The 26,914-nt window shown below is 38.1% G+C and overlaps 1 protein-coding gene across 3 annotated transcripts in view; it reads left to right on the forward strand.

Annotated features, from left to right (window-relative positions):
- PCGF5 (polycomb group ring finger 5) overlaps window positions 1-26,914 on the forward strand; it is an 88,441-nt gene that overhangs the window by 35,063 nt on the left and 26,464 nt on the right. For all 3 annotated transcript variants that reach the window (XM_029932218.1, XM_029932217.1, XM_029932219.1), the window contains exons 5-7: window positions 4,912-4,967; window positions 5,083-5,142; window positions 7,576-7,724. In XM_029932218.1, the coding sequence (XP_029788078.1) occupies window positions 4,912-4,967; window positions 5,083-5,142; window positions 7,576-7,724 (265 nt within the window). The remainder of the gene's footprint in view (window positions 1-4,911; window positions 4,968-5,082; window positions 5,143-7,575; window positions 7,725-26,914) is intronic.

The raw sequence follows: 26,914 nt of genomic DNA on the forward strand, positions 1-26,914 counted from the left end.
ATAGAAGGAGGAAGGAAAACTCTGAGGAATTATTCATTCAAATATAATGTATGCTGTGTTCAGGCATCATACTAGGTGCTGGAGGCCCGTTTAATAAATAATTTGTATATTAGAAAGTACAAAGGGGGAGATGGAGGAGGTGCTGCAGGTGAGGGGTATCAGAAGTACGAAGGGAGGGACAGATTGCAATTTTAGTTAAAATTGTGAGGGTAGGTCTTGTTAGGAAGGTAAGCTTCGAGCAAAGAATTAATGGCCACGAGAGAGTTAAATCTAGGGAAAGCAGGTCTATTCCAGATAAAGGGAGAAGCCAGTGCAAAGGACCTAAGTCAGGAATGCTCCTGAAACTTGTTTGAGGAACAGCAAGGAGACCAGTGTGGCCAGAGAACAGTGAGCAGGGGAGAAAATAGTGGGAGGTGAGGGTCGAGAGATAATGGGAGTCTAGGGGCTACCTAGGCCACTGTAAAAAAAAAAATACTATCTTTTGCTCTGAGTGAATGGGGAACCACTGCAAGGTTTTGGTTACAGGATGTACATGATCTGGCTTCGTTTTAAATAATTTTGATGACCATTGTTGAAAATACACTGCACATTATAAGGCAAAGGCAGAAGCAGAGAGAGCAGCTAGAAAGCAGTTGCAGTGATCCATGTAAGAGATGGTAGCAGCAGAGGGCACAAGAGGTGGTTACATCCTGGATATAGTTTGAAGGACAATCCAGCAGGGTTTGCTGGTGGATTAGATTTAGAGTATGAGAGAAAGAGTAGACCCTGACCTGAGCAACTGGAATAGTGGGCTGTCAGTAAGTGGGACAGGAAGACTAATGGTGGAAAAGCTTTGGGGGAGGGGTAGATAGGGAGTTTGGTTTTGGGATATTATTGTGTGTTAATCATTTTAGAGAAGAGAGAAAGTTGGAAGGTGGAAATACAAGTCTGTGATTCAAGGTAAAGGCCTGACTAGAGATAAATATTTGATAGTCTTCAGCGTATAGAAGGTACTTAGAGAAGAATAGAGGACCAAGGATTGAGCCTTGGAGCATTCCAGTGTTGAGAGATCAGAGAGAGGAGGAACCGGCAAGGGAAACTGAAAAAGTTCAGTCATTGACATAGAAGGAAAATCCAGAAGTGTGGCTTGGAAGCCAAGTGAAGAATGTAGGATCCAAGAAGAGGGAGTGATCAGCTGTGTCAGACATTGTTCCTGGGGCCAAGTAAGGTGAAGACAGAATTGATGGTCAGAGTTAACAACATGGAGGGCATCAGCTTTGACAAGAGCACTTCCAGTGGAGCTGTGAGGCAAAATCCTAATTGGACTATTTCAAGAGAGAAAGGGAGAAAGGATAATTAGAAACAGTGAGTATGGACAGCTCTTGCAAAGTTTTGCCACAAATGGGAGCAAAGAAATGGGATAGTAGCTGTTAGGGGAAATACAGCCAAGAAGGTTTCTGTTTCATTTAATACAAGAGAAAACATGGCATGTTTGAAGGGAATGGTCCAGTAGATAGAAGAAATTTAATGTAGGACAGTGGGGGGTGGGGGGGTGAAACCATGTTCTTGGGTAGATGAGAGGGAATGGAATCTCCCTGTGTAAGAGAGGAGACTGGCTTTATATAGGAGCACTGACAGGTCATCTGTAGCAACACGCAGGAGGGCAGAGTATACATGGGCGCAGTTACTGTAGGTAGATATGGAGGTCAGAGTTTGTGGAGGTTTTTCATTGAGGAGAAAATGTTTATCAGCCAAGAGTAAGGATGGAAAAGTTTGAGGAGAGAAAAACTTGTGAATCCAGGAAAGAGAGAGGATAAGTTGACTAGGGAAGGGTAGTAAAATTCCTAGCAACTTTAAAAGCATGTTTGGATTGTAGTTATGAATTTGTAGAGTTGTGGTTGTGTTTTCTCCAGCCATGGATGCAGGCACAGAGTTGATGGATAGTTGGATTCAGCCAGTGTTGTGGTTTTACCAGATAATTTTGAGCAAGTGAGAGAGGGACAGACAGAGGAATCAAAGGTATGTGCAAAGGTGTAATTTTTATGACTGACCTTGGAGTAAGTCAGTCCTAAACTGGATAGTAGGTCAGAGGACATCAATTTGATGAGGGATGTCTCAGGAGAACAGAAATAAAGCCAGTTGATTCCTGATCTGTTTGTGAACAGTGAGAACAAATTCTTTTAAGAATTTGGGAATAGGTACTTAGAAAGTGAAGAAAGCAATTACTAGCTTGAGAGAAAGAAAAAGTTGAATGAGGTGATGTTTATACAGTGTGAATATTTATATTATTATAATAATGTAAACAACTGGTTAATTAAACCAAAAAATAGTAATAGGAGTATATCAGGAAGATGAGGGTAGTGTATGTTTGGAGGAATGGGGACTGGCAAGATGATAGCAGAGAACCAAATCTTTACTTCCCATAAAAGAAAGAAGAATGTACACAGCAGAAAAGGCATGGCTACCAGAAGAAACAGGTTGGATTTAAAAGTGACTGTCTCCTCAGTTTTGAGAATCAGAAATGGGAGGGGTGGCTCATCAAAATGTTGTATTAAAGTTTAATTTGTAAATTGCATGTATGTATGTGTACATATATATATATAATTGTATATATATGTATATATACATTTAGGTATATGTATATATGTGTATATATCTGTGTATATATGTAAATATGTGTGTATTCATACATGTATATAGTACCCTGATTTTTAAAAAAAAGTACAAAAAAATACTACTTCTTTTAAGTGCTATTTCAATTAAATAGTCTGGGGAAATTTTGTGAAGAAGTTAGTATTTGAATTAAGTCTTGAAGAATAAGGTGACATTGGTTGGGCTGGAGATGTATATGAGCCAGGATGAAGAGCATGAGGGAGAAAAACAGATGGGAAATGACCAGACATTCTTAGGGATAATTAGGTAAGCCGTTGGCTAGGGAAGACAGACAGAGAATAGCACCAGTTACAATTTGTAGGTTGGACTCAAGTTATATAAACACTCAAGCCAGCTGGTGGGAAGAAATTAGTTCTTGAGCAGGCAGATAATGGTCAAGTTAGTGCTGAAGGAAGGTCACTAAGAGCATGTCAACTTAAAGGAAAGTAGTTCTGTGGTGATTGAGAGTGGGAGCATGAGAGGTATAGAAAGACTCAGCAGGAGAGACATGGAGAAGGTACGGTCAGTGGGGCTTGGTGAATAAATGTATAAATTTATTCAGTCAGAAGGTACGGTCAGTGGGGCTTGGTGAATAAATGTATAAATTTATTCAGTCAGAAGGTACGGTCAGTGGGGCGGGGGGTGGAGGAAGGCTCAGATAATTCTTGCATTTGGAGCCTGTTTGGGAGAGCTGTGGTATCATTTCTAAATTTAATTTTTAAAAAGTAAGACAATGAGAGAAGTATTCATATTTTGTTGAAGGTAAATGAGACAGTCTTGACATTGAGCAGAAGGAGGTGCTTGAGTTAGTCAAAGTCGGTTAGAAATATGGAACTTGAGCTCAGCAGAGAAGTGTAATGTATATGTATCTATGTATATGTATCTGTTGTGTGCACACACAATCTGCCTGGATGTGATCGTCAGGGCATGCAGCCTGTAGATGAGGTCAAGAGTGCACAGCAATGAAGAATCTTCAAATTGTGAGGTAGTTGGAAAAAGAAAAGTACTTAGGGACAAAGAGAAGTAGAGAGAAAAGGAAAACCAGGAAGGGGACTTTTCAAGGTGGCAGTACCAGGCAACGCTGTCAAACTGCTGTCGAGCAGTACAGGAGAGAAATGACTTCTAAAAACCATTTTAAAATTTTAAACTAATTCTAAAACAGAATTTAAACCTATTCAATATGGAAGTTATGGACGAGTTCAGGAAAGTAAAGGAAGCAAAACACACAATATGGGGCAAGAATAACATTGATTATGCTTTCAGACTTTTCCAGTTAGAAGAAAAGATGGAGAAACTGCCAACAGCTGAAAAGACAGTAGCTTACGCAAAGGTTTGGGGTGTTTTTTAGATGTGAGAAAACTGTACGTATTTGTATCCATGAAGAGTCATGCTGCTGAGCTGGGTTGGGATGGGGAGCAGGGGGAGAGTGAAGAAACAGTCACAGAAATGAGGCATTTCACTCTTACATGGCAAGAAAAGGAAATAGGAAAAATGTCAAGATAAGTTTTTACATGTATTATCTAGGAAGATTGAATGACTAAAAGGTCTAAACCACTCAGAAGAAAGGAACGGACAGGACGTCATTTCCTCTACAGCAAAGAGCCAGAATTGCAGTAGAGAGTTTGAGAACAGGTGTATCAGCTATTGCTGCATAACAAACCAGCCCTAAACTTCATGCTGGAAACAGTAATAAAAGCATTTGTTATACCTCACAAATCTGTGTGGTTCATAGATCTAGGCGGTTCTTCTGATCTTGGCTGGATTCACTCAGGAGACCACAGTGAGTGACGTCTCAGGATAGTGTCCTGTCCTCCTGACTTAGGTTCTCACGACGGCAGGATTCTGAGAGTGAGAGAGAGCGCGCGCGCGTGAGTGAGCAAGCAGAAGCATGGGAGGCCCCTAAGACCTTGGCTCAGAACCCAGCACAGTGTCACCCGTGCCACCTTCTCTTGGCCTAATCACGTTTCAAGGCTAGCCCGTATGTATTCTTGAGATGAGGAAGTAGATGCCATCCTTTAGCAAAGGGAGGAGTTTCAAAGTCCTGTTCCGAGACTGGAGATGCAGAGAGAGCTGGGGACTCCGGGATCATTTTTGTCATGGATCTGCCACTGTGGGAAAGCTAGAAATGGGTGCACTTTGAATGCAGAGGGGTGTTTTGGATATACTGAAGTTGTGGGCGTCCTGTATTTTGCAAAACTGTAAGATACGGCTCTCAAACTCTCACATACTGGATTTTGGTATCTTCATTGTCGGCATATTCTCCTCTCTCCCCTTTGGAAGGTTGGATAACACACTGGAGGAGATCATATTCAAGCTGGTCCCCGGGCTGCGGGAACGTGAGTTGCTTTTTGGCTTCTTGCAGATCTTTGTTTTTTATGAAGTCAACGTTTCTATTAAAGATTTCATGATTGTTTCTGTTATTCTTATACTTCTTTTTTTCTTTTAAATTAGAAGAACTTGAGCGTGAATCTGAATTTTGGAAGAAAAATAAGCCTCAAGAAAATGGACAAGGTGACTTTTTCTTATTTCTCTATCTGATACGATCTCTCAAGTCGGCTAGCTTGATGTAGCTTTGGTGAACTAATCTCTCTTCAAATTCGAATTTATCCTGTACAAAATTCATGTGCCCCTTTATTTACCTTGTGGACCTTTTCTATAAAATCATGAGATCTTATACACATGTATGTAAATCGAGTTACACCAGTTGACGGTAATTGGAAATAGAGGAAATGGGACTTTGGGAAGAGTAAAGGGAGATAAAACTGAAAATGGACTACTGCTTATAGCAATATTTGCTGGAGAGCTAAAGGAAACTCTAATAGCCATAGTCTGCAACTAAACACGCAGGGGTTTTCTGTTGTTTATTTTAGTAGGAGAAGGAGCCAAGATGTGGCTGAGTGCCTAAACAGGGTCTTTCTGTGCTCTAATAATCTGGAATTAAGTTTTTATAGGTGGGACTCAGATGATACAAATTTATATATTCTGGGACTTGAAAAATATTTCTAGTCACTTATGGGGATTTTCTCCATCACTTATGCTGAGTGTCCAAATTTCTCTTCTGGGTCCCAGGAGACTCAGCCATCAGTAATTTTTAATTTTAGCAAAGTAGCAAACATTACCAGGCAGAGAAAAGACTCTTAGTACGTATAATTCACACAAAGGGGAAAAAATATTCAACATACCTGAAATTAGAAGGAACTAGTATCCTTTTCCCATTGTTATCTAATATGATATTTATCATATATATGATACATTGATAATATGAAACACCATTGAAATCTTTTAAGGATGGATGGATGTTTTTATAAGCTCACTGTGAGCTCAGTCTCCTACCCTCGGTTTTCCCTTAAGATCATAGGATTGTCAGTTGTACGTCATTAATTTAGAAGAGGAAATGCTCTTTCTGTAAGTTGAGGATCATGGTTTTATTAACTGTTCAAGGCTGGCTTCCAATCACAGGGGAGATTTGAGAATAATTTCAATGATTGGAATAATGTAGCAAGGGATTATTTTTTTTTCCTTTAACAGAAAAATGGGTAAAGAAGCCAAGTCACCAAAAAAAAAAATGACTTCACCAAAGGCTTTGTTTTACCAAGTGTAAATTGCAGGTTAGACAGTAGTGCTCTGATAAAAGTAAAAATAATTTAAAGTTGACTAAATGTCCCAGTTTTTTTTGAGTCTTTTCAAGAGGGCAGAAACCCAAGGGACTGTCATCAGAAGCTACATAGTAGGTTTAGTTCATGGCTATGTATCTTACAAGACTCACAAAGGACTACAAGCCCACTGTGTGTATCTTTCGTTATCCATCTCTCTTTTTAAAGTATTTTATAATGTTTGCTCTAGTTTTGGTAGAGAATTTGGATCTTTTCCTGGAGCCTGGGAGGTTGGTTCATAAAAACCCACCCTCTCTATGTGGGCTCCACATAAATATGTAGAAGAAAGAGAACCTGCCTGGCCTTTATAACTATAATGCTTTGGCTAGTCATTAAAGAGCGGCTAACCTATCATTTTATTTTCTGGGATTTTCTATACTGTAATGCTTGACTGGCTAGCTCTTTCAAGTTTCAGCTTAGAGATACTTTTATCTAGAAATTTTCCCTGAATCTCTGCTTTACCCCAAAGTTTGGATTTATTACCTCTCTTATATGTTCCCACATAGTCTATTTCTACCTCTTCCATCAAAGTCCTTATGATATTTCACCCTCTGTTTACTTGCCTGTATCTCCTCCTGTTCCCTGACCACTGTGAGGGTAAGAATGATAACTCTCTAGTTTCAGTGTTACCTCCAGCCTAGCACAGTGCATATCCAACACAGAATTAAAGGGACTCCGTAAATAAATGAATCAGCGCATGGAGTTGCAGTTAGGTGGGCTGCAGGTATTTCATAGGTTAAACACACTTGTATATAACATGACGTATGATATTTGGACTTCCTTAAAAAGGATTTCTTAATGTGACATAGCTACATATATGTTTAAAAAGCTAATTCATTCTACTCATTTCACCAGCTGATTTTATGAATATCTAATAATTTGAAATGTTGAGATTTCAAAGAATATTTTGTATTTTGAAAAATGTACTTAGTTTCAAGTTTGAATGTATATAGAAGTTGGAATATTTTTATGTCCTGTTCCTTCTAAGTGATCTAATCCCTAATTGCGATCATTATTGTGGCCAGATATAGCTAGTCTTGAATCTTTCATTTGGATATCCCAGTGAGTCTAGAAATTTTAGGCTATGCTAATGCGTCACTGATGGCTTTTTAAAAATACCTCCATTGTTGAATAGGTTGGAACATTTTAAAGATATTAAAGTTTTTAGTTATTCAATCAAAAACTAAGAACTGTCCTTTAAACATTTTTGTTTTGATGATGAATATACTGTTGATTACCTTTAAAATCAACTTTGAGTTCCATCTAACTTAGTTTTGTTTAAATGATACAGATGATACTTCAAAAGTTGACAAACCTAAAGTAGATGAAGAAGGTGATGAAAATCAAGATGATAAAGACTATCACAGAAGTGACCCACAAATTGCTATATGTCTAGATTGTTTACGAAATAATGGACAGTCAGGAGACAATGTAGTAAAGGTGAGTGGATGGGCAAAGTTGTATTTTTTATAATCATTTCATAGTAAACCTTTATAATATGTTGACGAATTTAGCTGGTGTTTGCTTTCAAAATTTTTATTAACAATCAAGTAGGATGTCATCCTCTGACAATCCCAAGCTATGAGTGACCACACAATTGCTTACTCCAGGCACCTGATTTCCAGCCCCCACAACTGAACAGTCCTGGGCCAATGCCACCACCTAGTGGCTAATTCCAAGAATCACTCCTCTTTTCTCTGTTACCTCCTTTTATACTTTTGTTGGGAGTTCATATACATTGTTTCTCCCTTCCTACCTGTAGTAACCAATTCAGACTCACGTCATCACATCAAAGGCAGTGTCTCCAATTCTTTCCTTCATACCCTCCTCATTTTCCTATTTTTCTGTTTTTATTTCCAACTCAAAAAGCTATCCATGACATGACTAGTACATTTTACACATAATATTATTAGTTTTGAAGTAAAATTGGGTGTCCTAAAGGACCTGTGAACTTTTTAAGGTCCTTGAAATTTCCCAGATACTTCCTGTAGAATCTTCAGTTCTTATCTCTATTAGAGATGGAGGGTTTAAAACACTCGTGTCACTTTTATTTATTTTATTTGGTCTTTACATGGTGTTGTTTAAATACTGTTTCCCCTTTATTATTGAAGGCCACTTCCCTTTTCATTGTAAATGTTCATTACTTTAACTCTTAAATTAGATTGTTGTCAATTTGTCTTAGCAAATACCAGTGACTGACGATATTGTTTCTCTCTTCATGTTTTATTCAAATATCTATATTCAGTGTCTCATATATTCTTTTACTTGCTCTATATAAATCTGTAGGTGAGTGGGTTGGATTTTTCACTGATACATATTTAATGGTATCTTCCTATTAGAAAATTAAAAACAAATAATTTTTCAACTCAAGATTAAGTTTTCTTAGCATCTTACAACAAAGAATATGTAGGAGCATAGGGATTCAGTGAAGAGATAGGTGATAAGAAAAACAATTTTAGTTAGGACTTACACGCACAAACGGTTCTCATACAATAATTTAGTTAAGAGGCTGGTTGGACAAGGCATGTAATAAACGCAGCAGTCTTTAGAGAAGTAGTTACTGCACCTATTTATCCTTCCAGGCTCCTTTGTTGTTTCTTATGTCCTTGGTGCAGCACTCTTTCCTCTTGGTCAGTCTCTTTAATAATCTTATATTTCTCTTATTGCCAATCATTTCTGTAATCCTCTTTTTAAGAGATTTTTCTTAACAGTGATTGTGATCATCCTTTAGCTGTTTGACACATGAGTAACTGTCATGTAATGAAAAGTCAGTAGAAAAGCTGAGTATCTTTTCATAATTAAATGTGAAGTCTACTTCCTGTAGAATTTCTAGTATGAAAGTTATAAAGCACTGGATTTTAGAGGTTCATCTGAAAAATTACCCCTTGCCTTGGTGTTTTCTTTTTGACAACTTTGACCCTGTGTCATTCCAGTTGACCTTTTATCCATTCACTCTTTCCTTTATAGAGCTTTCTTCATCCTTGTGCCTTCTATTCATAAAACAACTTGCATAGCTTATATGACTTCTGCTTTGCTACCCTGATTCCTACCTTTCTGGCCCTTCCTCCACTGTCTCCACTGGCACTACTTCTTCCAGTCTTCTCCTTGATGTATGTGAGTGTCTCCCAAAATCCAGTTTTCCACTCAATTATTGTTTCTCTAGGTCTATCCTAGGGATTCACTACGATTTTCTGTGACTTCAACTCTGCCAAGAACTTTTAAATCCCTATTTCCAACCCTGTCATCCCTCCCATGTTGAAGTATAAAGTCTCTAACTACTTTTAAATATTCCCATTGGAAGTTTCACTAACATCTGAAACTTAGTATGTTTAAAGACAGATTCATTATACTTTCACCTACCTTTTCTCCAAACTTTCTTTTTCCATTCACTGCCATCTTTGTACTAGTCAAACAAGTTCTGCAAACATTGCCTCATCTAATGCTGCTCACCTTTTTTCTAGATTTTTCGTAAGCAGTCTTATTATCCATGCTGAGGCTGTCGCCTGAAGGTATAGGCCAGAGTCATGGCCAATATTAGGGTCAGATAGAGAATATTTTAGGCTCTATGGAATGCCCAACAAAGGTACAAAAGGAGGGCTGAAGTACATTCCCTGTTGCACCCATTCAGCTCACTTACCATAGCACTACAGCGGCCTTAGAAGGTAGTCAGGGAACTGGCATGACCGTGTTCCAGTAAAACCTTACCTACAAAAGTAGGTGATTTTGGCTTGAGGTCTGTGGCCACAGTCTGCCACCTTCCAGCCTACAGAATCAAGTCTTACTTATCTCATGCTAGCATTCAGGGCCTTTCACTAACTAAACCCCATCTTGATAAGTTTATCTCTCGTTATACCTGTTAGTGAACCCTCCTCTCAAGACAGATGACTACTGCCATGTGCCTGACAGAGGATTTGCATCCAGAATATATAAAGGCTCACATTAAGAATATTTAAAACCCTCTCGAACTGAGAAATGCTTCCCTTCTTGGCACGTTCTTGCCTCATCTCACCACTTTGCTATGTTTCTGTCCAGACCCAAGCAGAGACCTCCATTTTGTGATGCAGTTTTCAAACCTACTGAATCCCTTCTCTGAGATTCTGTAGGATTTGCATTTATAACTCAGGTTTTTATTTATCAAGACAGCATTTATCATGTTCCTGAAGGTACCGGGTACTGATACTTTTATCTTTTGAGCACGTCTTATCCTTCAAACTAGATTGTAAGCCCCTTAAAGGCAAAGAAACCCTGTCTGTGTTCCTTGAAAGCCTTCTCAGTCACCTTACTTCCGTGAATTAGGCTGTGATTTTCACACTGGGGGTGGTGTAGTTGTACGTAGTTTATGTAGTTTACCTGCTATTTTTGTAATTCCAGAAATCAAAGTCAGGAGCAGGAAGATGGTGATGAAAATAGTAGAGTAAGGACCTTCAAAAATTCACTCCTCTATAAAAGCAGTGAAAAAAAAAAAAAAAAGAAACTACCTCTCAAAGGCTTGCAGAAGTCCATGAAGTGTTTAATCAGGAAAATGGTGTGAGCTTTGTGGCATTTTAACATGCCTTAGTACAGTGCCCTGCTCTCCAGCTCTGGAGTAGCCTGACAAAGAACAGCCCACTTCTCCGCTGCAGCCTCTCAGGCACCAAAGGGACAAAACAGAGGTGGAGCTCTTTCAAAGCCGAAATCCCAAATAAATAATTGTCATTATTTGACCTGTCTGGTGGTTCCTGGAGTGCCCCACTTACAAGGCTGTCTATATTAAACCTGATGTGGAGCTTGTCCAGTAGGAAAAAAAACCCTGTGAGCTGGGAGGGGTTGAGCATTTTTCAGAACCCATTACCAACAAATACTTTAACTTCATGGCTGTCTGAGGTATAGCTAACATTTGGGGCAAACCATAGACAACCAAAAAGCTTAAAAGGAAAAGCTGGTGAATAAGAGGACCAAAGATATCAAATAAGATATCAAAGTCTATAGGGGCTTTGAAAAGCTCTAACACTCTACAGTTCTAAGCATATAGATAGGACTGTGTACATGCTCGAGAAAGACCTGAGTAGGCCTTAAGCTCTCACCTCTGGCCAACCTTGAGGCTGTGCACAGAGGCAGGAGGTGAAAGACTAGGCCAGAGCTGTCAACCACCTGGTTGAGCGTTGAAGGTATGCCCCCAAGCAGTCTGTTAGCAAAGACTGGGAGATTTATTGGTTCCAAGTGTATAAGGAAAACAATTGCTAGCCAACTGCTAGGTGGAAACTTAGGTAAACACATACTGTAAAGAATACCAGCTTCACAGAATTAGTTTAGGAAAGTCACTAAACAAAGAGAAACAGCAAGATACAGCCACAGTAACAGACCCTAAGAGGCAGGTGGGAACCTGATTTCTATTGTTATATTACTTTAAATGTCAGGTTTCCAACAAAAACTTATGAGACAAATAAAAATAAAGTATAGCTCATATATAGGAAAAGAAGTAGTCAATTGAAACTGTCCCTGAAGGGGGCGCCTGGGTGGCTCAGTCAGTTGAGCATCTGACTCTTAATTTCAGCTCTGGTCATGAGCCTAGGGTCATAGGATCAAGCCCTGCATCAGCCTCCATGTAGAGGGTAGAGTCTGCTTAAGATTCTGTTTGTCTCTGTCTCTTTCTCTCTCTCTCTCTCTCTCTCTCTCACACACACACACACACACTTTCTCTAAAATTAAAAAAAAAAAAAAAAAAAAAAAGGTCTGTCCGTGGAGAATTCCAAACATTGGACTTACTAGATATAGATTTTAAGTCATCCATTTTAAATGTGTACATAGAACTAAAAGAAACCCTCTGTAAACCTTTACATGAAAGTATAAGAACAGAGCAGAGCTGAGGGCCAAACAGGATCCTGAGCTCATCATGTCCACAGACACATCAAGACAGCTGCTGTATTGATTGTAACTAACTCTAAAAATGGCTTCAAGACTGGCAGATCAGATCTTCCGTAGCTAGTCATAGAAAGAAGGCTACATCAAAAAGGGTAAAAGCAATAGAGATATCGGTGGGAACCATACTAACCGCTAACAGGCGGGAGAGCACAGGCACAGAGGAAGAAGGGGATCAGGCCCCTTACAAGTCACCCCCATCTCTGGGGACCCACCCTGGGAAGATGAGTCCCTGTAATGGCTTTGAAAATAAGTGGGGCTTAACCCTAGGAGAGCCAGAGGGTGATAGGAAACCAAGTCCCCACCCTTAGCGTGTTGGCTCTCTAAATAACTTGGCTTGAGACATAGCAAACAGCATTCTGAAAAGCATTGAGGTATACATGAAGGATATTTATTGACTAATCTTAGGAACTGTACCAGAAGAGGAGAGATCTGCAGAACGTGCCCTATTTCTTGCCCTCTCCCAGCCTAGCCAGTTGGACACTTGCAGAAGCTGGTCCTGACACTACATGTACCTTGCTAGCACCACAAGCCCCACCCCAGGACTCCCCTGCAGATTTGCCTCACCCAGTATATTCGCTCCTGCAGATATCCCTCCAAAGTGGCACCTGCCCAGTAGGCAGCCCCAGCCAGGCCTGGCACTGCTCCAGAGTGACTCCTGCCTCAGAGAGGGGGACATTTAACCCCCCACACCACCAGCACACCCTTAGTTCCTGCATACAGGCATTTTAGCTGACTACAAAGGGAGCAAGCCCTGCCCTTCAGTGCTCCGGCAGCTGTTGCAGAAGCTAACTGCAGATGGTAAAGCTGAGTACCAGCCGCACCAACTGATGCACCTATGGCAGCTGCAGCCAGGCCTCTGAGTTGGCCATTGCAGGAAGCAAGCTCTGCCCATCATTGCACCCACACCTTTCCCTGCAGCTAAGCGAAGACAGCTAGGCTGTGTGCTGGCTCCACCCACCAGTGAGCCCATGACAGCTTTGGCCATACCTCTTAACAGGATAGGGAACAGACCCTGCCTACTGTGCGCACAGCAAGTGAGGTGGGTCATTGTGGTCAGCTTCACTCACAAGCATTTCCACAGCAATCACAGCTCAGCCCTAACAGGAAGGTACACACAGCCCACACAGGGACACCCCTGGAGCGCCTTGTTCCGGAGGCCAGGGGTTATTGTGCTGCAGGGCACCACAGGACCTCTTCTACAAGGGCACTTATTTCAAGACCAGGAGGTGTAGCTAATACATAGAAACATGTCACTCTATAGAGTTAGACAAAATGAGGAGACAGAGGACTATGTCCCAAATGAAAAAGCAAGATAAAATCACAAAAGAGCTAAATGAAATGTAGAGAAGCAACATGTCTGATAAAGAGTTCAAAATAATGGTCATAAAGGTACTCCTGAGAATTAAGAGTGCAGGAACTCACTGAGAACATTTTAACAAAGAGGTAAATAAAAAAGAACTAGTCAGAGCTGAAACATACAGTAACCAAAATGAAGAAGAATGGATCAGCAATCTGAAAGGGTAATAGAAAGCAACAAAGTTGAAATACAAAAATAAAAAATGATAAAAAATAAAAAGGTTAAGAGAAATTTGGAACATCATCAAACATAAAAACATTCACACTATAGAGATTCCAGAAGTAGAAGAGGGCAGAAGACTTATTTGAAAAACGTAACAGCTGAAAACTTTCCTAATGTAGGGAAGGAAATAGACACCACATCCAGGAATTATAGAGTCCCTCACAAGGTGAACCCAAGGAAGTCCACACAATGACAGGTAATAATTAAAATGGCAAAAAGTAATGACAAAGAATCTTAAAATTGGTTTCCCTTGCATGTAACTCAGCTTATTTTCCAGCAGAAATTTTGTAGGCCAGGAGGGAGTGGCATGATATGTTCAAAGTGCTGAAAGGAAAAAACATAAAACCTATAGTCAAGAATATTGTCAAATTTTTCATTTAGAAATGAGGGAGAGAGAAGAGTTTAGCAGACAAAAAAGTAAAAGAGTTCATCACCACTAAACTAGCTTTATAAGAAATACTAAAGGAAGCTCTTTAAGTGGAAAGAGAAGGCCATACTAGAAATAAAAAAAATTGTGAAAACAGGGGGCCCCGGGTGGCTCAGTTGGTTCAGCGTCCAAGCTTAGGTCATAATCTTGCGGTCAGGGGATTGAGCCCTGCATGGGGCTCTGCACTGAACATTGTGCCTGCTTGGGTTTCTCCCTCCCTCCCTCCCTCTCTCTCTCTCTGCCCCTCGAGATAGATAAACTTTTAAAAAAAGGAAAATTTTTGAAAGGAAAAAATTTCACAGGCAAAAGTAAACATATAGTAGCAGTAGCAGATCAGTTATAAGACCAGTATGGAAGTTGAAACACAAACTAATAAAATCAGTTATATCTACAAAAATTAGTCAAGGGATACATAACATAAAGGTATAAAATACATAAAATGTGGAGGAAGGAGTAGAAATTTAATGCTAAGAATGTGTTTAAATTTACGAGATGATCAAGCTCATACAGGTTGCTGCCGTACACATAGAATGTTACCTATGAGCCAGATGTAACCACAAATCACAAACCTATAATAGATACACAAAACAATAAAGAGAAAAGAATCCAAGCAGAACACTAAAGAAAGTCATTAAACCACAAGAGAGCAGAAGAAGAAAGATAGGAACAGAAAAGAAATATAAAACAACCAGAAAACAATGAACAAAATGGCAATAAATATATACCTATCAATGATTGCTTTAAATGTAAATGGACTAAATGCTTCACTCAAAAGTTGTAGGGTGAATGAATGGGTTAAAAAAAAAATGACTCATCTATAAGGGACCTACAAAAGACTCACTTCAGACCAAAAGTGAAGGGGTAGAACAAGATGTTCCCTCAAATGGAAGCAAGGAAAAGAAAAGGGCAGGATAGCAATACTTAAATCAGACAAAATAGACTTTAAAACAATACAAAGACTGTAGCAATAGACCAAGAAGGGTACTATAATGGTAAAGGGATCAAGCCAATGCAAGTATTTAACAATTAAGTATGCACCAAACATAGGAGAACCTAAATACATAAAGCAAATATTAAAAGACATAGAGGGAGAAATTAAAATAATGCAATAATAGCAGGGTACTTTAACATCACACTTAACATTGATAGATCATCCAGGCAGAAAACCAGCAAAGAAACAATGGTTTTGAACAACACACCAGACCAGATATATCCAGAACTTAACAGCTTTAATGATGGACCTAACAAATATATATACAGTATTCCACCCAAAAACAAAATACACATTCTTTTCAAGTGCACATAGTACATTCTTTAGGACTGCATATTAAGCCACAAAACCAGTCTCAATGAATTAAAGACTAAACACTTATCAAGCACTTTTCTCAATCATAATGGTATGTAACTGTCTTTGTAAGTCTTCTGTAGTTTTCAGAGTACAGATCTTTTGTCTCTTTAGATGTTTATTCCTAGGTATCTTATTGTTTTGGGTACAATTGTAAATGGGATTGATTCCTTGATTTCTTTTTCTGCTGCTTCATTATTGGTGTATAGAAATGCAACAGATGTGTGCACATTGATTTTTATCCTGCAACCCTGATGAATTCATGTCTTCTAGCAATTTTTTGGTTTAGTATTGAGGGTTTTCTAGAGTACATGTCATTTGCCAGTAGTGAGAGTTTGACTTCTTGCCAGTTTGTATGCCTTTTATTTCTTTTAGTTGTCTAATTGCTAAGGCTAAGATTTTCATTACTATATCAAATAGTAATGGTGGGAGTGGACATCCTGGTCTTGTATCTGGCCATAGGGGAAAGGCTCTCAGTTTTTCCCCATTGAAGATGATATTAGCTGTGGGTCTTTCATATATGGCCTTTATGATGTTTGGGAATGTTCCATCTATCTCTACTTTATCGAGGGTTTTTCTCAAGAACTGATGCTGTATTTTTTCAGATGCTTTGCATCTATTGACAGGATATGGTTCTTATCCTTTCTTTTATTAATGGGATGTATCGCATTGATTGATTTGCAAATAGTGAACCAGTCCTGCAGCCCAGGAATAAATCCCACTTGCCCATGGTGAATAATTCTTTTAATGTACTGTTGAATTCGATTTGCTAGGTACTTGCTGAGAATTTATGCATCCAGCTTCATCAGGGATATTAGCCTGTAATCCGCCTTTTTATGAGATCTCTGATTTGGGAATTAAGGTAATACTGGCTGGCTTTGTAGAATGAGTTTGGAAGCTTTGTTCCATTTCTCTTTTTTGGAACAGTTTGAGAAGAATAGGTTTTAACTCTTTTCTAACTATCTGGTAGAATTCGCCTGGGTAGCTGTCTGGCCCAGAACTGTTGTTTGTTGGGAGATTTTTGATAAATTGAATTTCTTTTCTGGTTATGGGTCTGTTCAAATTTTCTATGTCTTCCTGTTTCAGTTTTTGGTAGTTTGTGAGTTTCTATGAATTTGTCCATTTCTTCAAGATTGCCTGTTTGTTGGCACGTAATTTTTCATAGTATTTTCTTATAATTGTTTGTATTTCTTTGGTGTTGGTTGTGATCTGTCCTCTTTCATTTGTAATCTATTTGGATCCTTTATCTTTTCTTTTTGATAAGTCTGGCTAGGGGTTTATTGATTTTGTGAATTCTTTTAAAGAATCAGCATTTAGCTTCATTAATTTGTTTGACTGACTTTTTTGTTTTCTATATTGTTTATTTCTGCTCTAATCTTTATTCTTTCCCTTCTGCTGGCTTTAGGTTTATTTGCTGTTCCTTTTCTAGCTCCTTTAGGTTTAAGATTAGATTGTGTATTGAGACCTTTCTTCCTTCTTGAGCTAGGCCTGAATTGCCTTTGCTTCATCCCAAAGGGTTTGGACTGTCATGTTTTCATTTCCATTTGCCTTCATGTATTTTTTTATTTATTCATTAATTTCCTGTTTAACTCATTCATTCTTTAGTGGGATGTTCTTTAACCTCCATGTATTTGAGGGCTTTCCAAATTTTTTCCTGTGGTTGACTTCAAGTTTCATAATGTGATCTGAAAATGTGCATGGTATGATCTTTATCTTTTTCTACCTGTTGAAGGCTGATTTGTGACCCAGTATGTGATCTGTTCTGGAGAATGGTTGATGCACATTTGAGAAAAATGTGTAGTCTGCTGCTTTAGAATGAAATGTTCTGAATGTTTCTGTAAAGCCCATCCAGGCCAATGTGTCATTCATAGCTATTATTTCTTTACTGATTTTCTTTAGATGATCTTTCATTTAATACCCCAATACATGTGGGGTATTAAAGTCCCCTACTATTATTGTATTATTATTCAGTTTCTGGATGTTTGTTATTAACTGATTTATATACTTTGAAGAGGACACAAAGAAATGGAAAAACATTCCATGCTCATGGATTAGAAGAACATTGTCAAAATGCTATACTACCCAAAACAATCTACACATTTAATGCAATGCCTATCAAAATACCACTAGTATTTTTCACAGAGCTAGATAAAACAGTCCTAAAGTTTGTGCCGAACCACAAAAGACCCTGAATAGCCAAAGCAGTCCTGAAAAATAAAAAACTGGGGGCATCACGATTCCACACTTCAAGCTATATTGCAAAGCTTATGTGTATGTATCAATGGCTGTAGTCATTGAGACAGTATGGTACTGGCACAAAAACAGTCACACAGATCAATGGAAAAGAATAGAAAACCCAGAAATGGATTCACAACTATATGGCCAACTCATTCATCTTCAACAAAGCAAGAAAGAATATCCTACGGAAAACCGTCTCTTCAACAAATGGTGTTGGGAAAACTGAACAGCAACATTCAAAAGAATGAAAATGGACCACTTTCTGACAACATACATACACAAAAACTCAAAATGGATGAAAGACCTAAATGTGAGATAGGAAGCCATCAAAATTCTAGAGAACACAGGCAGCAACTTCTTTGACCTCGGCCAGAGCAGCTTCTTACTAGACACATCACCAAAGGCAAGGGACATGAAAGAAAACATGAACCACTTGGACTTGATCAAGATTAAAAAGCTTCTGCACAGTGAAGGAAACAAGCAACAAAACTAAAAGGCAGTCTACAGAATAGGAGAAGAAATTTGCAAACAACATATCTGATAAAGAGTTGGTATCCAAACTCTATAAAGAACTTATTCAACTCAACACCCAAAAAACAAACAACCTGCTTCAGAAATAGGCAGAAGACATAAATAGACATTTTTCCAAAGAAGACATCCAGATGGCTAACAGACACATGAAAATTTCACTCTTTAGGGAAATACAAATCAAAACCACGATGAGATACCACCTCACACCTGTCAGAATGGCTAAAATTAACACAAGAAACAAGTGCTGGCAAGGATGTGAGAAAAGGAGAACCTTCTTGCACTGCTGGTGGAAATGCAAACTGGGGTGTAGCCATTCTGGAGAACAGTCTGGAGGTTTCTCAAAAAACTAAAAATAGAACGACTGAACCATCCAGCACTATTCAGTATTTACCCGAAGGATACAAAAATACACATTCAAAGGGTACATGGACTCCAATGTTTATAGCAGCATTATCAACAATACCCAAACTATGGAGAGGGCCCAAATGGCCATCAACTGATGAATGGATAAAGAAGATATGGCATATGTATATAAGGAAAATTACTTAGCCATCAAAAAATGAAATCTTGCTATTTGCAACAATGTGAATGGAGTTACAATGTATTATGCTAAGCAAAATAAGTTAATCAGAGAAAGACAAATATACGGTGTCACTCATATTAGGAATTTAAGAACCAAAACAGACGAACATATGGCAAGGGGGAAGAAAAAAAGAAGAAAGGGAAACAGACCACAAGACACTCTTAACAATACAGAACTGAGAGTTGATGGAGGGAGGAGAGTGGGAGATGGGCTAGATGGGTCGAGGGTATTAAGGAGGGCACTTGTGGTGAGCACTGGATGTTGTGTGTAAGATATGAATCACTGAAATCTACTCTGAAACCAGTGTTGCACTGTATATTGAAGTATAACTAAAATATGAAAAACAGAACTGCTCAAATTAAAAAAATGGTGTGAAACTGGAAACCAATTATAAGAAAAATACTGGAAATAACCCCACAAACACATGGAAGCTTAACAATATGCTACTAAACAACCAGTGGGTCATTAAATTGCAGAGTAAATCCAAAAATATGTGGAGACAAGTAAAAATGGAAATACAACTATCCAAAATTATTGGGATGCAGGAAAAGTGGTTCTAAGGGGAATTTATAGGAATATAGGACTATCTCAAGAAATAAGAAAAATCTCAATCTAACCTTATACTTAAAGGAATGAGAAAAACAAAGCCTGAAGTTAGCAAAGAAAGGAAATAATAAAGATTAGAGTGGAAGTAAATGAAATAGAGACCAAAAAAAAAAAAAATCAATGAAACCAAAGCTGTTTCTTTGAAAAGATAAACAAAATTGATAAACCTTTAGCTAGATGCATCAAGAAAAAAAAAAAGGTGAAGACTCAAATATACCAGAAATGAAAAAAGAGAAATAATAACTAACACCACAGAAATACAAAGAATTATAAGAGAATACTATGAAAAATCCTATGCAAACAAATTGGGACAACCTAGAAAAAAATAGATAAATTTCTATAAACATACAGTTCTCCAAAACTGAATCAGGGAAAAATAGAAAATTTGAACAGACTGATTAACAAAATTGAGTCAGTAATCAAAAACCCAACTAACAAAAGTCAAGGATTGAGAGGTGAATTCTACCAAGCATTTATATGTTTTAAATAACTTTTTAATGTGTGTTTATTTTTGAGAGAGAGCAAGTGCACAATCACAAGTAGGTGAGAGGAAGAGAGCAAGGGGGATACAGATTCCAAAGCAGGCTCCAGGCTCCAAGCTGTCAGCACAGAGCCCAACACAGGGTTCAAACTCATGAACCATGAGATCATGACCTGAGCTGAAGTCAGACCCTTCACTGACTGAGTCACCCACACGCCCCAGATTCTACCATGCATTTAAAGAAGAGTTAATATCAGTTCTTCTCAAACTATTACCAAAAAATAGAAGAGGAAGGAAATTTCAAAATTCATTCTATGAGGCCAGCATTACCCTGATATCAAAAAAAAAAAAAAAACTACAGGTCAGTATCCCTGATGAGCATAGATGTAAAATTTCTCAATAAAATGTTAGGAAGCTGAATTCAATGACACATTAAAAGCATAATTTACCATGATCAAGTGGCATTTCAGGGATAAAAGGGTGGATAAATATTGGCAAATCAGTGTGTCACATCGCATTAACAAGAAGAAGGATAAAGACCATGATTATCTCATTAGATTTAGAAAAACCATTTGACAAAAATACAACATCTGTTCATGATAAAAATTCTCAACAATGTGGATATAGAGGGAACATCAAAACAATAAAGGCCATATATGAAAAACCCACAGCTAACATCATATTCAGTGATGAAAAACAGAACTTTTCCTCTGAGATCAGGATCGAGACAATGATATCTACTCTCACGACTTTTATTCATCATAGTACTGGAAATCCTAGCTGAGCAATCAAACAAGGAAAAGAATTCAAAGGCATCCAAATTGATAAGGAAGAAGTTAAACTCCTTAATTGCAGATGAATGATCCTATATATGGAAGACCACTAGAAAACTATAGACTATATGAATACAATAAAGATGCAGAATATAAAATTAATATGAGGAATTCCATTGCATTTCTACACATGAATAACAAAGTAGCAGAAAGGGAAATTAGGAAAACAATCTCATTTACAGTTATACCAGAAATAATAAATTATCTAGGGAATTTAAAGAGGTGAAAGACCCATACTCTGCAAACTAGGAGACAGTGATGAAAGAAATTGAAGATAACACAAATGTAAAGATATTTTCATGGGTTAAAAAGAATTAACATTGTTAAAATGTCCATACTACTCAAAGCAACCTACAGATTTAAATGTAATTCCTATCAAAAAACAAATAGCATTTTTCACAGAACAAATAGAAACAATCCTCAAATTTGTATGAAACCACAAAAGATTTTGAATATCCAAAGCAGTCCTAAAAATAACAAAGCTGGAGGCACCACAATCCCAGATTTCAGTATCTACTACAAAGCTATGGTTATCAAAACAGTGTGATACTGGCACAAAAACAGACACATAGGTCAATGGAACAGAATGGAAAGCTCAAAAATAAACCTGTGCTAACATGGTCAATTAACCCTACAACAGAGGGGGCAATGATATACAATCAGGAAAAGACTGTCTTTTCAATAAATGGTGCCTAGAAAACTGGACAGTTGCATGCAAAAGAATAACATTGGACCATTTTATTACATTATACACAAAAATAAACTCAAAATGGATTAAAGACTTAAATGTGAGATCTGAAACCATAAAACTATTGTGTTTTCCAAAAGAAAACATAGGCAGTAATATTTTGGACATCACCCTTGCAACATACTTGCAAATATGTCTCCTTGAGCAAGGGGGAAAAGAAAACAAATAAATTATTGGGACTACCCCAAAATAAAAGACTTTGACACAGCAAAGGAAACTGTCAGCAAAACAAAAAGGCAACTACTGAATAGGCGAAGATATTTGCAAATGATCTGTTAGGAGTTTATATCCAAAATATATAGAGAACTTAACATAACACCAAACAATCCAATTTTTAAAAATGGAGAGAGGACCTGAATAGACGTTTATCCAAGGAAGACATAGAACTGGCCAACTGACACATGAAAAAATATTTAACACAGTAATCAGAGAAATGCAAATCAAAACCACAGTAACATATTACCTCATACTCATTAGAATGGATACTATCAAACACAAAACAGAAAATACCAAGTGTTAGGATATAGAGACATTGGAAACCTTATGCAGTAATAGTATCAAAAAGAGAAATACTCAGGAATATATTTAAGAAATACTCAGGAATATATTTAAGAAAGCATAAGATTTATATGTTGGAAACTGCAAAGCATTAATATAAATTAAGAATGCCTAAGTAAATGGGAATACATCTCATATTCATGGATTAGAAGTCTTAATGTTGTTAAGACAGCAGTCCTACCCAAATGGGTCAGATTTAATGAAAACTGTGACCAAAATTCTAGCTGCTATTTCTGCAGAAATTGACAAGCTGATCCTAGTCCCCTTATAGAAATCCAAGGAACCTGAAACCTAATGGAGGACCAGTGGGAGGGGAAGAGGGAAAGAGAGTTGGGGAGAGAGAGGGACGCAAAACTTGAGAGACTACTGAATACTGAAAATGAACTGAGGGTTGAAGGGGGAGGGGGGAAAAGAGGTGGTGGTGATGGAAGAGGGCACTTGTGGGGAAGAATGCTGGGTGTTGTATGGAAACTAATTTGACAATAAACTACTTTAAAAAAAAATCCAAGGAACCTGGAATATTTGAAACAGTCTTGAGAAAGTACAACAAAGCATGAGGACTCAAAGTCCCATTTCCAAAACTTGCTTCAAAACTACAGTAATCAAGACAGTATCTTACTGGTGACATTAAATAGCATCTTGCACTGCTTCATTTGAGCAGAGCTTGGGGTGCCACCATTCTTCTCCCCGCAACCAAAAGGCGGGGCCTCAGAGAGCAGCCCGTGAGACCTGACCTACATACACCAACCACGTCCATCCACTCGGGAGAGCTGCTTTCTTTCCCCCTTGCCATCCAGATATATTTTCCCTTATCTCGTTCTTACCTTTCCCCTTGGCTGGTTATACGCTTTTAGACTGTCCATTGTCTTTTGTTGTTTCTGTCCTTCCCCTCCCCCGCCTTTTTTCTTTTCTTTCTTACCCCTTTTGGTTTACTTGTTTGTTTGATTTGTCTGTGTGGTTGCATGCTTTTGTACCCTGTGTGTTTGTCTGTCTGTTTTCCTTTTCAGGGTTACCTCAAGAAACAAGCCAAAGTACACATGGTGTTGAGTCCTAAATATCACTGAGTAAGGAAATAAAATAATCAAAGGCACAACAAGAGAAACGAAGAAACCCCATTAAAAGAACACTTCCTGAATGGACAGGCCCTGGACAGTCAATGAGTCTCCTTTAACATAGCAATACCCACAGGTGCAGAGTGTATAACAAGCTTTTAAAACTGAGAAGAAAGCTATTGGACTTAAAAGTAAAGGCAGTAACAAAAGATGAAGAAGGACATTAAGTAATAAATACAGGGTCTCTCCATCAGGAAGAGCTAACAATCATAAACATCTATGCGCCAAATTCGGAAGCACCCAAATATATAAAACAATCACAAACAGAAAGAGTCTTATTGAAAAGAATGTGCTAATTGCAGGGGACTTTAATACTCCACTGACAGCAATGGATAGATCAACCAGACAGAAAATCACTAAAGAAATAATGGACCTGAATGGCACATTGGAACAGATGGAATTGATAGATATATTTAGAACTCTGAATCCTGAAGCTAGGAAATTCACCTTCTTCTCAAGTGGGCATGGCACATTCTACAAGATAGATCACATACTGGGGCATAACGCAGCCCTCCATAAATGTAAATGAATTGAGATTATACCATGCACACTTTCAGACCACAATGCTACGAAACTTGAAATCAGTCACAGGAAAAAGTCTGGAAAACCTCCAAATATGTGGGGGTTAAAAACCACCCTACTGAAGAATGATTGGGCCAATCAGGCAATTAGAGAAGAAATTTAAAAATATATGGAAACAAATGAAAATGAAAATAAAACAATCCAAGATCTCTGGGATGCAGCAAAGGCAGGCCTAAGAGCAAAGTTTATTGCAATCCAGGCCTGTATCAACAAACTAGAAAAAGCACAAATTCAAAATCTAACAGAGCACCTAAAGGAACTAGAAGCAGAGCAGCAAGAGCACCCCACACCCAGCAGAAGAAGAGAAATAATAAAGATCAGAGCAGAAATAAACAATATAGAATCAAAAAAAAAAAGTTGAAAAGATCAATGAAACCAAGAGTTGGATTTTTGAAAAAATAAACAAAATTGATAAACCTCTAGCCAGGCTTCTCAGAAAAAAAAGAACACCCAGATAGACAAAATCATGAATGAAAATGGATCTATTATAACCAATCCCTCAGAAATATAAGCAATCATTAGAGATTACTATGAAAAATTATATGTCAAGCTGGACAACCTAGAAGAACTAGACAAATTCCTAAACATACATGCACTACCAATATTCAAACAGGAAGAGATACAAAATATGAACAGACCCATAACCAGTGAAAAAATCAAATCAGTTATCTAAAATCTCCCAATGAATAAGAGCCCAGGGTCAGATCGCATCCCAGGGGAATTCTACCAGACATTTAAAGCAGAGTTAATATACATTCTTCTCAAGCTATTCCAAAAATAGAAATCGAAGGAAAACTTCCAAACTCATTCTACAACACCAGCATCACTTTGATTCTTAAATCAGAGTCCCAACAACAAAAAAAAAAGAACTATAGGCCAGTATCCTTAATGAATACAGATGCAAAAATACTCAACAAGATACTAGCAAATCTAATTCAACATTATGTATAGAATTATCCATGATGATCAAGGATTCATTCCTAGGTTACAGGGCTGGTTCAATATTTGCAAATCCATTAATGTGAAACATCACATTAACAAAAGAAAAGATAACCATATGATCCTGTCAATAGATGCAGAAAAAGCATTTGACAAATACAGCATCCCTTCTTAATAAAAACCCTCAAGAAAGTCAGGATAGAAGGAACTTATTAAACATTATAAAAACAATTTATGAAAAGCCCACAGCTATTATCATCCTCAGTGGGGAAAAACTGAGAGCTTTCCCCCTGAGATTAGGAACACGACAGGAATGCCCACTCTCACCAATGTTGTTAACATAATGCTGGGAGTCCTAGCATCAGCAATCAGACAACAAAAGGAAATAAAAGGCATTAGAATTGGCAAAGATGAAGTCAAACTCTCACTTTTTTCAGATGACATGATACTCTACATGGAAAACTCGACTGACTCCACCAGAAGCCTTCTAGAACTGATCCATGAATTCAGCAAAGTCACAGGGTACAAAATCAATGTACAGAAATCGTTACATTTTTATACACCAATAATGAAGCAACAGAAAGAGAAATTAAGAAACATCCCATTCACAATTGCCCAAAAAACCATAAAATATCTAGGAATAAACCTAACCAAATATGTAAAAGACCTGTATGATGAAAACTACAGAAAACTTATGAAGGAAATTGAAGAAGATACAAAGAAATGGAAAAACATTCCATGCTCATGGATCAGAAGAAAAAACATTAAAATGTTATTGTTACCCAAAGCAATCTATACAGTCAATGCAATCCCAATCAAAATTGCACCAACATTCTTTTCAAAGCTAGAATAAACTATCCTAAAATTCATAGGGAACCACAAAAAGCCCTGAATAGCCAAAGTAGTATTGAAGAAGAAAACAAAAATGGGAGGCATCACAACAATCCCTGACTTTAGCCTTTACTACAAAGCTGTCATCATCAAGACAGTATGGTATTGGCACCAAAACAGACACATAGACCAATGGAATAGAATAGAGAACCCAGAACTGGACCCACAAATGTAAGGTCAATTAATCTTTGACAAAGCAGGAAAGAGTATCCAATGGGAAAAAAGACAGCCTCTTTAACAGGTGGTGCTGGGAGAACTGGACAGCAACATGCAGAAGAATGAAACTAGACCACTCTCTTACACCATACCAAAAAATGAACTCAAAGTGGCTGAAGGATCTGAAAGTGAGACAGGAGACCATCAAAACCCTAGAGGAAAAAGCAGGAAACAGCCTCCTTGACCTCAACCGCAGCAATTTCCTACTTGACACATCCCCAAAGGCAAGGGAATCAAGAACCAAAATGAACTATCAGGACCTTATCAAGATAAAAAACTTCTGCACTGCAAAGGAAACAATCAAGAAAACGAATAGGCAACTGATGGAATGGGAAAACATAGTTGCAAAGAACATAGTGGATAAAGGTCTAGTATCCAAAATCTACAAGGAACTTACCAAACTCTACACCTCAAAAACAAATAATCCAGTGAAGAAATGGGCAGAAGACATGAACAGACACTTCTCCAAAGAGGACATCCAGATGGCCAACAGACACATGAAACGATGCTCAACATCACTCATCATCAGGGAAACACAAATCAAAACCACACTGAGATACCACCTCACACTGGTCAGAGTGGCTAAAATGAACAAATCAAGAGACTGTAGATGCTGGCAAGGATGTGGAGAGACAGGCACCCTCCTACACGGTTGATGGGAATGTAAACTGATACAGCCACTCTGAAAACAGTGTGGAGGTTCCTCAAAAAACTATCAATAGAACTCCCCTATGATCCAGCAATAGCACTGCTGGGGATCTACCCAAGGGATACAGAAGTGCTGATGCATACGAGCACATGTACCCCAATGTTCAAAGCAGCACTTTCAATAATAGCCAAATCATGGAAAGAGCCTAAATGTCCATCACCTGATGAACGGATCAAGAAGATGTGGTTTATATATACAATGGAATACTACTTGGCAATGATGAAGAATGAAATCTGGCCATTCATAGCAAAGTAGATGGACCTCCAGAGAGTCATGCTAAGCGAAATAGGCAGAGAAGGACAGATACCATATGTTTTCACTCATAGGTCTAACAGGAGAAACCTAACAGAG

The sequence above is a fragment of the Suricata suricatta genome, chromosome 2, assembly GCF_006229205.1.
Source record: "Suricata suricatta isolate VVHF042 chromosome 2, meerkat_22Aug2017_6uvM2_HiC, whole genome shotgun sequence".
Taxonomy (NCBI): domain Eukaryota; kingdom Metazoa; phylum Chordata; class Mammalia; order Carnivora; family Herpestidae; genus Suricata; species Suricata suricatta.